The sequence below is a fragment of the Pithys albifrons genome, chromosome 2 (genome assembly GCF_047495875.1).
Source record: "Pithys albifrons albifrons isolate INPA30051 chromosome 2, PitAlb_v1, whole genome shotgun sequence".
Classification (NCBI taxonomy): domain Eukaryota; kingdom Metazoa; phylum Chordata; class Aves; order Passeriformes; family Thamnophilidae; genus Pithys; species Pithys albifrons.
The window spans coordinates 97,309,561-97,322,036 of NC_092459.1; the positions used below are offsets into that span (position 1 = coordinate 97,309,561).

The 12,476-nt window shown below is 44.9% G+C and overlaps 1 protein-coding gene across 1 annotated transcript in view; it reads left to right on the forward strand.

The window, feature by feature from the left end:
- Positions 1–628: 628 nt before the first annotated feature.
- The window catches only part of TGFB2 (transforming growth factor beta 2), a 61,354-nt gene continuing 49,506 nt past the window's right edge, over positions 629–12,476 (forward strand). The window contains exon 1 of the mRNA XM_071578943.1: positions 629–1,379. Coding sequence (XP_071435044.1) covers positions 1,037–1,379 — 343 coding nt within the window. The 5' untranslated portion in view covers positions 629–1,036. The remainder of the gene's footprint in view (positions 1,380–12,476) is intronic.

The following is a 12,476-nucleotide window of genomic DNA, read 5'->3' on the forward strand; positions in this document are numbered from 1 at the left end:
CGCTAGAGGCGGTGGGGACGGGGCCAGCTCCAGCCCCAGCGCCGCGGGGGAGGCGGCGGGGGGAGAGCGGCGCAGCGCTGCGGCCAGCGCCGGGCGGCCGGCTCCGCGCCTGCGACCCGCGGGAGGCTGCCGGGGCGGCGGCGCTGCCTCGCTGACTGCGGCGCGGGGTTGGCGTTTCGGAAGGAGGAGGAAGGAGGAGGGAGCTGGAAAGGAGCTCTGCGGCGCGCAGCGGCCCGGGCGGCGGGGGTGGGTCGGTGCATGCGGCGCGGGGCGCACGCAGCAGCCTGCGGGACGCGGCCGGACGGGGGATCGCCGCTCGCCGCCGCCGCCGCGGGGGCCAGGCGGGGCCGGGGCCGCCGCTGCCGCTGCGCTGCGCCCGGACCGGGCGCGGGGTCCGGGGCTCGGCGCCGCCGGGCGCACACGTGCGCGGCTCTCGCCGCCGCCGCGGGGGCTGAGCGCCGCCGGGCGCGGGGCGGTGCCGCCGCTGCCCGCCGGGAGCCGTCGAGCGCCGCGGGCGCACGGCAGCGATCAGCGCCGCGCCGGCACCCTCTCTCTGCCGGCTGCGGCAGCGCCCCGTGATACCCATCACTGCGCCTTCTCCCTCCCCCTTTTTCTTTTTTCCCCCTTCAGATTTTTGTTTTCCAGCGCGCTGAGAGCAGCCTCTTTTCCATTTACTTGATTCGCAGGTTTGTTGTATCCATTTGGAGGCTTTTTTCCTCCTCTTTTTTTGTGCTGTCCGGCTCACTCCACCCACGAATTTTATCTAGTTGTAGCAACTTGCTGTTTTTCCCCCCCTCTTCCTTTTTTTCCTCTTTTTTTTAAATTATTACTGATATTTTTTCACTGGCGCCTCCCGTCCGTTTTCCGATTGCGAGCCGCCCTCGCAGCCCGGTTTATAACAGCATTTTGTCTGCAGATCACCACTTTGCTTGCACAGATTCCCTTTTTATTTTTTGATTTTTTTTCTTTCTGGTCGTTCATTGTTAAAGTCACTCTTTTTTTGGTGGGGGGGGGGCGCTGTACTTAAACACTTAAAATGCACTGCTATCTCCTGAGCGTGCTCCTCACCGTGGATCTGGCCACCGTGGCTCTCAGCCTGTCTACCTGCAGCACCCTCGACATGGATCAGTTTATGCGCAAGAGGATCGAGGCTATCCGGGGGCAGATCTTGAGCAAACTGAAGCTCACCAGCCCCCCAGACGAGTACCCTGAGCCCGAGGAGGTGCCCCCGGAGGTCATCTCCATCTACAACAGCACCAGGGACCTGCTGCAGGAGAAAGCCAACCACAGAGCTGCCACTTGCGAGAGGGAGAGGAGCGACGAGGAATACTATGCCAAAGAAGTTTACAAAATAGATATGCAGCCTGGTTACCCCGAAAGTAAGTAAGAAAGTTTGTGCATGTGTGCGTTATTTCGCCCCCGAGGCTTAGCGGTGTCAAGCACCTTTAAATAGCAGCTCCAAGCATCGTAACCTGCCTTCTTTGCTCGGCTTGTTCTCCTCCTGAGCATCTCTTGGGTGGAGGTGTCTAGGGTTTAATACAGGTGGTGGGGTATACATATGCCTGGGTGGATGCGTTGGGGGTAGTAGTCACCTGTTTCCCCAGACTCGTGAGGTTTCCAGTCCCCTTTGAAGTCAGGCAGGAATCCCTCAGAGCGCCTCTGCTGCCCAGCACCACGTACTTGAACAGTGCTCCCCCCGCCTGGGATCCCACTGCCCTCCCCGCACCGGGTTTAGCTCCCTGGCAGCCCCGTGTACAGCCTCCAGAAAGAACCAATATCTTTCCACTGCTCTTGTTTCCCTTGGAGTGTCAGGAACGGGCAGGTTTCCATCTCTCCATAACCAAAAAGAAAAGGAGGTCTTAAAAAAAAAAGTCTCCGGCTCGTCTTGTCTGTCCCTCCAGAAGATTGTCCCGCAGACTCGTATTCAGATTGGTGCTCGAAGAGGGCAGAGACAGAGACGTACTCCCTCCTCTTCCCACTTGAACTAGCCTCCCCTTTCGGTTCATGGGCACTTTTCATTTCAGGTACAGAAAAACTTTTCCCTTCTGGGTAGCCTCGGTTCTTGGAACCTGTCTCAGCCCGTCTGCCTTTTGCTGTTTTTAACGACCTTCTGGTGATCCATGCCACGTTTTGCACAAAAAAAAAAAATTGATACAAATGCTCTGTGCTGACCAAATCCACTTAGAATGATTAATAATCATAACGACATGCCTTTTTGTTTTGGTAGTGAAGCTTAAGTGCATAGGAAAAAAAGAAAAAACAGAAAGCAAAAGCACTACAAGTGCCTTAAAAGAATCTAGATCATCATCATACCGAGGAAAGTGGAATACCAGAAGCAGAAAATAACATCACCATTCACATATCTGAACCCTAGTCCCTCGTCCTTTCATTTAGCTCGCTTTTCTGGCTCTTCCCTCCCCTCCCTCACCACTTGATGCCCTATATATATACTTGCTGTCTGTTTCTGAAAAGCACATAGTTCTTGCTTAAATAGATAATGCAGCCATCTTGGTAACTTTATCCTGGAGTTTCTAATTGCATTTTCCCCTTATTTATTTTTAGTTTAGCAAGTTTAGCTTTGAGGCTTGCTCTGTCTTGCATGGGATAGTCTTAGGATGCCAGCCAAGGTATCTGAACCCCACACTCTGTGCAGCTGCCTCCCTTTCTTCCTTTAGTCTTAAATGACAACATCAGGTACAGGACATCCTGGCAACTCAGAGCCATTTTATTATTGTAATTATGGCACCATCCTTAATAGCCATGATAAATACACTCCACCCTTGTTACCCTTGGGGAAGAAATACTTTCTTTAAAAAAAAAAGTGTATTTGGAGCCAAGTGGGTATGAATAGAGAGGTTCAGTATAATTCATGGCTGTAGCAAAAACACAGAAGTCATGCCTGTTTTCCACGGTGGCGTACTGTATTATTTTGCTGCTGGTTTTGGTGGAAGTCAGCACTTCTTTTTGAGGCCTATCAGATCATACCCAGGGGAGAGGAACACCTATGGGCAAAGGTTAGGAAGACTCATAGCAGTGCCTTGGCTTGTGGAGTTGATCCTGTAATACAGAGTCTCTTAGAATTGTAAAATGCAGCTGTCCTGAGCACATCGGTCCTTTCTCCTTGCTTGAACAAACTACAAAGAACCAATAGTCCAAAATGCAGCTGCATACTTTCCAGAAAACTAAAATATCTGTGGTGTGTGACTTGGATGGTCTTTACAAAAGAGGTTCTATTTTTAAAACCTTGTCAGAGGGCAGATTTGTTCTGAAGTATCGACAGAGGTTTTGGAAGAGCAGAGGAGATTGCAGGTATCTACCAACAGAGTGCATCAGACGTTTGGGATCGGAGGGCCAGTGAGCAGTAGATCCGGCACTACTGTGCAAGGGCTGTCGCTAACATCAGAGTAAGTAGGTTAACTGTTTTTCCACTGCTCTCTAGTTATGCTGGATGGAGCGAACCTTTCCAAAAAAGTAAGAAAGAAATTGCTCCACCATATTTAAAGGGAGAGATTGAAAGCACAGCTCTGGTGGCCACAGGCACTTTCTCCGAGGCATCTTGGAGTGAATTTTTTAACTCTATGGTTTCTGCTGTGTTGGAGGGAGGCAGGAGAGAGAAGGGGATCAGTGTGAATGCACCGGAGGTCAAAAGCTGCTGGAACACAGGCATGGGAAAGATCAGTGGTTCATTTTTACCACAAGTTGTTAGCGTTCAGTAACTGACTACAACCCAAGTATTACAAATATGCTCTAATTATACTCATAGTCAGCAATATATCACTACAGATCGCTGATAGGTCTTTGTGGGGCATTTTGCAAAGTTCAGACTAAATATTTTTAGCAATGAGGAGATTTAAAAGGAAAACTATAAGAGATATTGTATATACCCTAAGGCATATTTTGTCTTAAATATTATCCTTGGCCAACTGTACTGTATAAATACAGTAAATATGAATAGAACTGGCAAGGTGCCAATCTCCTGGGATGAATTTTAGTCAAGAAGGTATTTATGGGATATAAATAATACTGTGTCAACATTTAAAGAAGGGATCTGATTAGTTTTGAAATTATTCATATTAATCTTTTCACATGCTGTTAGTTTAAGGCTCAAACTAAAGTTATGCTAAGGTTTACTGATAGTTTGCACTGAGAAAGTAAGGGGGCATCTGACTTGACAGTCCACTTGAGGTTAAGGACACATTGGAATATACCTGGAAATTCAAGGAGTCAGGGACTGCTGGACCCATAAACAAGAAATGGGAAAAAAGTGGCAGAAAAAATACTGCAAAGACATATGGAAAAAACAGAAAGCTTTTGTCTGAAAAGCATTCCTGCCTGCGTTGTGCTCACAACAGCATGCATTAGATACTGAAAGACTGAAACTCTTTTGCGTCCTGTTGGCAGTCAGAATTTCAGGTTTTTTACAGAGTGGTTTAAAGAGGAAGGTGGGATATGGAAGCTGAGCACAGCATCAAAGAGTTCTTGGAAATTTTGTGCCTAGGCAGTTACCTGAGTGAATGCTGAAAACTGATCCTATGGTAGCTGGATAACATTAGAAGTTTATTACTTACCAGTTTGTCATTGAATATCTAGGGCCTGATACTTAAACTAGGAGATAATTGTCATTGCACTGATAAAAACAGAAATTTAATGCCAATACAATTAGAGTTTGTGAATTGTAATGATAATGCATAACTGGGATACTTGAGAAAAACGGGCAACACATACATGTATGTGGAGGCAGGGGCCCATTCTGTCATCTTCATTCAAATCAATTTTTGCCACAGTCAAGGAACTGGTTGGTACTGATGGCTTAAGGCCGACGCAGGTAAATTTTTTAATTTTCTGCATTCTTCAAGATAACTTTGTAAGTAGTCAGTATCCTAAGAAATCTTTGTTCTTTGGTTTTGGGACTGGTTTTGCATGCGTTTTAGACTACCCATGCCACATTTTTAGTGTGAAGGAGCCTCCATGGGTTCCAGCCTGCACTTGGTGCTAGGATTAGTCTTCTTAGGGGCCCTGTACTGTAAATGTTGCTTTACATAGGCCATCGTTCTGCAGAACATTTGCCTCATGAAAGACAACATTATAAGCTGGCAGAGCACAATGGCAGCTCTCTACTTTATCAACAAGGACTCAGTTTACCAGCAATTATACGTATGGGTGTTCCTTGTCTTCAGGGTACCAGAATTACTTGTGCATGCATGGCTGCCGGCACCGACCACATTGCCACGATGTTAGCAGCTACGACTGCGCAGCTCACCTGTGTTTGTATTTAGCGTAACACAGAGCTTAATCTTTCAGGATTGCCTATGTTCTTAATGATATGGAAACAGAGGGAACACCTTATTTTAAAACCTTGTAGCTATGCTGGACCTATGGTTGTGCTTTGGAGCACCTCTGGTGCCAGGTGTACTCTCTGGATTACAGAGAGAACCTGCAGCAATGGGAAAGCTCTCCTGAGGAGAGACATGGGAAGAACAGTTCCTTACTCCTTTTTCATGAATGACACTTACTGCCATCTTCCTAGGCGGTGATGAAAAATCCCCAGAAAATTGCGAATGGATTTAAAAAGGGACAGGGTAATTTTCTAGACAGCAGTTGTCTCCATACTAACAGGGATAATAAAATAGCATGCTCTGGTGCACTAATGAAGGGCAGCTCCACATGTGTTTCCTGCCTGGCTTCTGAATCACCAGCCACTTGCTGTAAGCAGGGTGCCAAGCTGGGAGGAAGGAGGAGGTCCAAGAGCCAGTCTGGCATGGTACATGGTCCTTGAGTTTCTTCCAAAGGATGGAGCCTGCAGAAAAGCTAAATACCCATGACCCCTGAATTTTAACACTGCAAGGTCAGATGAACTTCAAGACAGAAATACAGGGCTATATTCCATCCTTTCCAAAATTGTATTTATCTCTGGTGTCTGTTTTAAAGAGGCCGCCCTTTTCACTGAAATGTGAGTGAGAAGGTTAGATAAAATCATGGAATAACTTAGCTTGGAAAAGACCTTTAACATCATCAGAGTACAACCCTGAACCTAGTGTTTTGAAATCCACCACTAAGCCATGTCCCTCAGTGCCACCTATATACTTCTATTAAATACCTTCAGGGATGGTGACTCAACCACTTCCCTGAACAGCCTGTTCCAATGCTTGAAAGCCATTTTGGTGAATATGCAGCACTGCCTCTGCTGCTTCCCATCCTCCAGTTTATTGACAGTGTGAGTGTTTTATAGTCCCAGAAACCTTTCTGAAAATATGCTCTTTTCTTCTGCTTGTGACTGGAGATGTTCAGAAAGTGCCCAGAGCTCCTGATGCTCTTGCTGGCTCCACTTGCAGGACTGGGTGTGAGTAGGTGATTGAGTGAAGAAAGCAGAGTGTCATCTTCATTAGATATGGCTTTTGAACATGGTGCATCCTTGATGCTCTATGCGAGAAGAATAGTGGTCATCAGGATGGCTGTGTTACTTCAGCATTAGTACTTTCAGCATTTTGCTGTCAGTTTGAGATTCTTGTCTGCACCAGAGCTGAGCAAAAAGATGAATGAGAACTGGCTGTCATTCTCAGTGAGCTTCTTCAGCACATTTCTGAAACATGCACGGAACTTCACACACATGAATGGACTCATTAGCATTAAGGCTCCGTGTATGCCTAATTAACTTCCTGAATTGGGTTTATGGCACATTTGCAGGGATGAACAAAGCCAGACAGTTCAAATGCCTCTCACTGTGTTGAAATCTGTCATTTGGTCACTGGAGCCCAATGAGAGGAAAATGCTTTACAGATTTTTCAGAGAGGAAAGCAGAAACTCTTCAGTGCTCCTATGATCCTGAAGAAGGCTGACCCTGCTGGGCAGCTGGCTTCTTTTGCCTTTGCACTGATGTGCTAGGCTGCTTCTGTGTTACAGATAAAGAGCGGAACCCCAGGGTATGGTGACAAAACGAGTCATGAGTGAAGACACACAAATGTTTCTGTTCCTGTTGTGAAACCACATGCAGCACGTTTTCAAGCAGGCAGTTTTTAGCTTGAGAATTATATGCTCCCCAGGTATTATTTAATGTAACACTGTGTTACAGATGTTCTGCTGATTTGTTTAGATTAAAAGGGTTGGTTTGGTCATTTGTTTAGGGAAAGCTTGCACCCTGCCTTCCACCACTGTTGCTTGTTTCCCCTTCAGTAGTGATGTGGACTAGTAGGTGCCTAGCATTGCTGTTAGCTGGCTTCCTGTATTAGTCAATCTGAAGCAGCTATGTTTCTTCTTAAAACATCTCCCCCATGCTTGTCCTTGCTGTCTTTGCTGTGTTAAGTGATTGCAGCTGGACACCCGACTGTACAAGACATACAGCTACAAGGTGTAGAGAAGAAACAAAAAGATTTGTCTGTAATAAGAGGATAAAATATTAGGAAAAAAACCTTAGTGTCAAGGGTTATGTTTTATCTCCTGGCAGTGTGACCAGTTGTTTTTGAATTTATGAATGACTCGTGAGTCTGTTTAGTACTGTGGTTCTCTTAGCTTGAGTGGCTCAGGATTGGCTCTGCAGAAACGAAGTGCTAGACCTGGCTTCATTAGACCTGACTTCGTTAGACCTGTCTGGTGAGCAAGTTTTCGCATGTTCTTGGTGCTCTGCAGCTTAGTGCACAGTAGAGTCGTTGCATCTTAGGGTAGCATAGGATTCTCTAAACCAGCCAAGTTTTCCAAAGGGAACCGCATGGCAGTTCATTATGCTTGGAAAAGCTGCTGGCTGCTTGCGGTGGAGGTCACGTGGAATGAGTTTAGGCAGCAGTGCAGAGAGACTGCTCGTTCACTATGAAGAGACAGGCTGCACTTAAATATGTCTTGTGTTGTTGTTTGGGTTCCCTGGCATCTGTGTTTGTTTTCCAGGAGATGTAAGACCCCACAGGCATCCCGGCAGCAGATTTATGGCAGAAAGCGTAGAAGGGATCTTTAGAATATTTCTCCCTTGTTCAGGTTTTAATTTGGACAGCGAGCGAGGATTCATGCTTGTTTCATGTGTGATGCTCATTGATTATTCAGGGTCTTCATTGCAGAGCTGAGCTTTTGCCCACTGAATCCCCCTTAGGGAGTGAGCCTCTTTTTGTTATGTAAGATCTAGTACAGTGTGATGCTGGCTTCAGGTTATTAAAAACAACTGTATAAATTATAAAAGATAAGTTGACCTCGAAACTGACCCTGCTTTGAGCCGGAGGTTAGACTAGATGTCCCTTCCAACATCAAGTAACCTGTAAATCTCATAGCACTACACTTTAATACAAGGAAAACACGTTATTGTGTTTCATCTTCCTTAGGGTGGTCTGGGTTCAAGTACCACCGCGTTTCTAAAGATGTCCTCTTTCCTGTCAGTCTTGGGTTTGTCCCTCTGCTGTAACCTTGCACCAAAATGTTCCTGTTCTTTTCTTCCTTCACATGTTTTTCTTTTGCTTTTCTTGCGTGAATGTTGCTTTTCAAGTAAGCATAGTAAGTTGCATGAAAATAGACTACTGTATTGGATTCAGCAAAAGCTGTGGCATAGTTTTAGGCAAATTGAGGAGGGGCGGGGAAGGGAAATGTTGTGATACTGACCTTTCACTTTGCTTGTTTGGCACCTTCTCATCATATGTAACCCACACTGCACTGACAAATACCGCATCTGTCTTGACAGGCAAGTTCACAAATAACCATTCATTCATAACTTGGAGCTGCTGTAAGACTCCTTATGGGTTGCTTAATCTGACAGTTGTGCATTTGAGCAGAGACTTTGAAGCAAAGACTTTGCAGAATTGACCGTAAGTTCAGTCTAACTTTGTGAAAACTAAGAGGGAGGTCTTGCGTGAAAGAGGATACTGTATTTAAGTGTATGTGTGTGTGCATGTGTGCACACACGCGCGTGCATATATTTAAGAGTATTAAAACATCTGTTATTGCCAAAGCCCAAATTGGAATGTTCTGGGAAAGATAATTTAATTTTTAGCTTCTGGATTCATTTCAGTGATGGTAATTTCAACACTTCCTGGGGAGAGTCTATCAGTGGTTATGTGCATCAAATGCAGCAGTAAATCTGTCATTCTTTCCATTTCAGTTTTTCAGGCCTACAACTTCGTTATTTTTCCCTGCTTGGCTGGTGTTAGTATGCAGTGTTTTCCCTGGCTTCATCTCTTTTAAACCTCTGCTTTGAATTTTAAAAGGCGAGCTAAGCCTGTTGAAGTTCCTTCTCTTACTTTTGTTTACATGTAGCATTTGCAATTCAGCAGCTGGCTCAGCTGAAATAGTGATGGTAACATACCTTTACCATAGTGATGATTGAAAGATAGGAATCAGAACATGTTGGTTTTCATTCCTTGGGGTGGAAAAAAACCCCAATCCACAGAAATCCCCAACCCTGTGGGTGGACTTTCTATTCAGGAGGCTAAAAAATGAATAGGTGATAGCAGCACTGACTCTTTATGAAGTAGTCAGAGAGTACCTCACAATAACATACTTGATGAAGGCTTCTGTACAATAATGCTTATTAACCCTGAGCCCACAGTTGTGTTTACAGCTGCTCTCCAGTACCTCAAATTGATCAGAGGGTGATCCTTACTTATTTGAGTGGGCATTGTCCAGTGTGTATAAAATTACTTCTTTTGGGCTTTGGGCAAACAATCATAAAGATCTTCTCCAGGACTACCAAGATACACATTTGGAAGAAGAAATTTTCCATCTTCCAAATGACATGTATAAGCCATGCTGCAAATTCAGCCTCTTCAGATGCAGCAGTGGTTTGAAACAATGGCAGAAGTGGTGATCAAGAACAGCATAGTCAGGGTCTAGTGTTCACCAAAGCCTGTGGAATGCTGCTGCTCCTTGTCTCACCTCTGCTTGGTCTTGTGGGTGGCCCAGACTAGCAAAGCTGTGAGATATCTCTCCTCTCCCATGAATGTAACTGTGGAGTGGCAGCTCTGCCCTTTGCGTCACAGTTACTGGCCTTTGTGCATTGAGGTTTTGGTGCAGGAATTGATCCAGTTGAGTGGATAATGCTGAAACATAGCACTTAATGAATGCCTAGTAGGTGCCAGGGTTCAGGTCCACTGGCACGTGCAGTACTGGCAGTTCATTTCTTCGTTCAAATTCCCACCAGAGGTATAAGTGATATTTGCTTTCAGGGAAGTATAAACTATAAATTGTATTCTCCAGCTTGATAGGGCTTTGTAAACAGTCTGGAGATGTGTTGGATCTATGCAGATCCTTGATGTTCTCTTTCTCGCCCAGTCTCAGAGAGATCCAGCCCATTTTTCTTGGCTGTTGCAGCTGGCTCTGGCCCTCCCTGACAAAGCAAGGTCTGTGTATGTCTTGTGCCAATCACTGCTTTATGCTCAAATTTTTTTTGATGTGTGCTTTGGAAGTGAAGTAGCCACATTTCTACATTGAGGTATGCTGAAAGATGTCTGTTCGTTTCATTTGTTGTGTTCATTGCGTGTTTATGCAGCCTACAATGACAGGCTATTGCAGCAGACATACATACATCTTTAGGTCTGAGTGGGGAACAAGTTCCAGCTTTCTTGAATATAAATCTGCTGTTCTGATCTGGTGATGTGATAGGAACTGAGAGGCTCCCTGCCAGGATATACAGTTTGGAAACTAAGGGAGATAAGCAAGCAGCTTTGTCCCAGTTTGGATGGACTCGGAACAGATTGTTGGGGGCCTGAGATTTCTCTCCCTCTTTGAATCTGGATTTCCCCCATCCATCTTGTGTTTCTCCTTGATACTAGGAGCCATGTATTTTGAAGTTTCACATTTCCCTTGTTCATCAGAGAAGAAGAGAGCCCCAAAAGAATCGAGTAAGAGATCTTTATAAAGGTGGCCAGCAACTGAGTTATAACAATATCATGTGTCTGAAGGAACTTACCTCCTTCCAAGTTGCAGTCCTATTATTTACTCACTTTATTGGGAGACTTAATTTCGTCTGGCTGGAAGTGTATTTGTTGAGGTAGAGTCTGGAAAGGAATCTGCCTCATGTATGCTTGCCACCAGGCCAGCTATACATGTGATACAGTCAAACCTTTTCATTTTTCTGCCTTTTGAGAGTATGTTCCCCAGATTGAGGGCCCTGGTCCAAAGCATGCTGAAAACACTGCAAGTCTTTCCATTGACTGCAAAAGTCTTTGGTTGGGTATTAAGTGCCATTCCTTTGTTTCAGGGAATGGCCACACCTTAAAGATACATTGGGATGTATTACTGTAATGCAATGCTTTCTCTTTTATTGAGCTGTCACTGGAGGTGTTCTTCTGCAAAAAGAAAAAAAAAAGCAAACCTGACTTGAAAATAAACACAGTTTGCTTTATTGGTAGAACCATTTGATGGTTGATGTCATCTGAGAACAGCATATGGCAGCAATATGGCAGGAACTGCAGAATGCAGAGAAGGAGGAATAAGTTAGAGTCCTGTACTTTTTAGGTATTCTGCATCTCCCTCTGTCTAAAATAAATGACCATCTGACTGCAAAGGTCTTGGCAAATAAACATGTCATAATATGTCTTTATCATACTCTCTACAGTGAGTTTTTGTCTAGAAGCTCATCACTCCCCATCCAGATGCTTCTTAGAAACATGTGCAAAATCAGACCTCAGTGCCTGAAACAGAGAGTAATCTCAAGACTGTGAATAAGAATGTGACAAATCTCTGTGCAGTGGACTGTAAAGATGGGTCAGGGCTAAGCCAACAAGGTGTTTTTATGTTATCAATAAAATCGTAAAAGTCAGTTCTGCATAGAGCTAGAGCCAGGAGAACCATTTCTGAAAGTCAGCTTGCTGCATGATATTTGCTGAGTTTACAAGCTGGAAAGCCAAGTAGTTTGGGAACAAGAGCTGTGCTTATAGGGTGAAAGTGCACGTGGTTTTAACATAAAGCCTCTCTGACTTGGTATGTTTCTGAGTGTCTCACAAAAGAACGAGTTAGCTTTTGAGATACATTTTTTAGATGGATGAAGAGCTGAAGCAATTTAATTTGAGTCAGTAAAGTCACTCCAGATTTTTTCTGGTGGTGTTGAAACTGACTTCTGTGCAGTGATCATTTAGGGAGGCAGAACAGTCATTGTGGCCAGGGTTTTAGGCAGCATCTAAAGGAGTGGTTCCTTTGTAGCCTTTGAGAATCCCAGCCTTTTGTTCAGGTGAAGCCTGAGTCAGGTAAATCTGCTTTGTTGATTAGAAATGTCCTGAATACTGTCTTGTATTGTGTTTGTACTACTACCACCATATACTTTTCAAAGCCTGGAGGGACTCAACATCCACCACAGGCTGTTGGGATTTTGTGTGTTTGTTTTTTAAAAACAAGTAAAGAAAAAAAGCTTGGTTTGTATTCTGTCCTGTGTCCTGGTGGGATGAGATTTTGTCCCAAGACGTTTGATTCAGGCTATGAAATCAAATATTTTGGTTCTTGTTTAATCTAAGGCAATATAACGTCACAGAGGATAAAGGGCCTGAATGTGATGACGACCAGACCTACAGGCA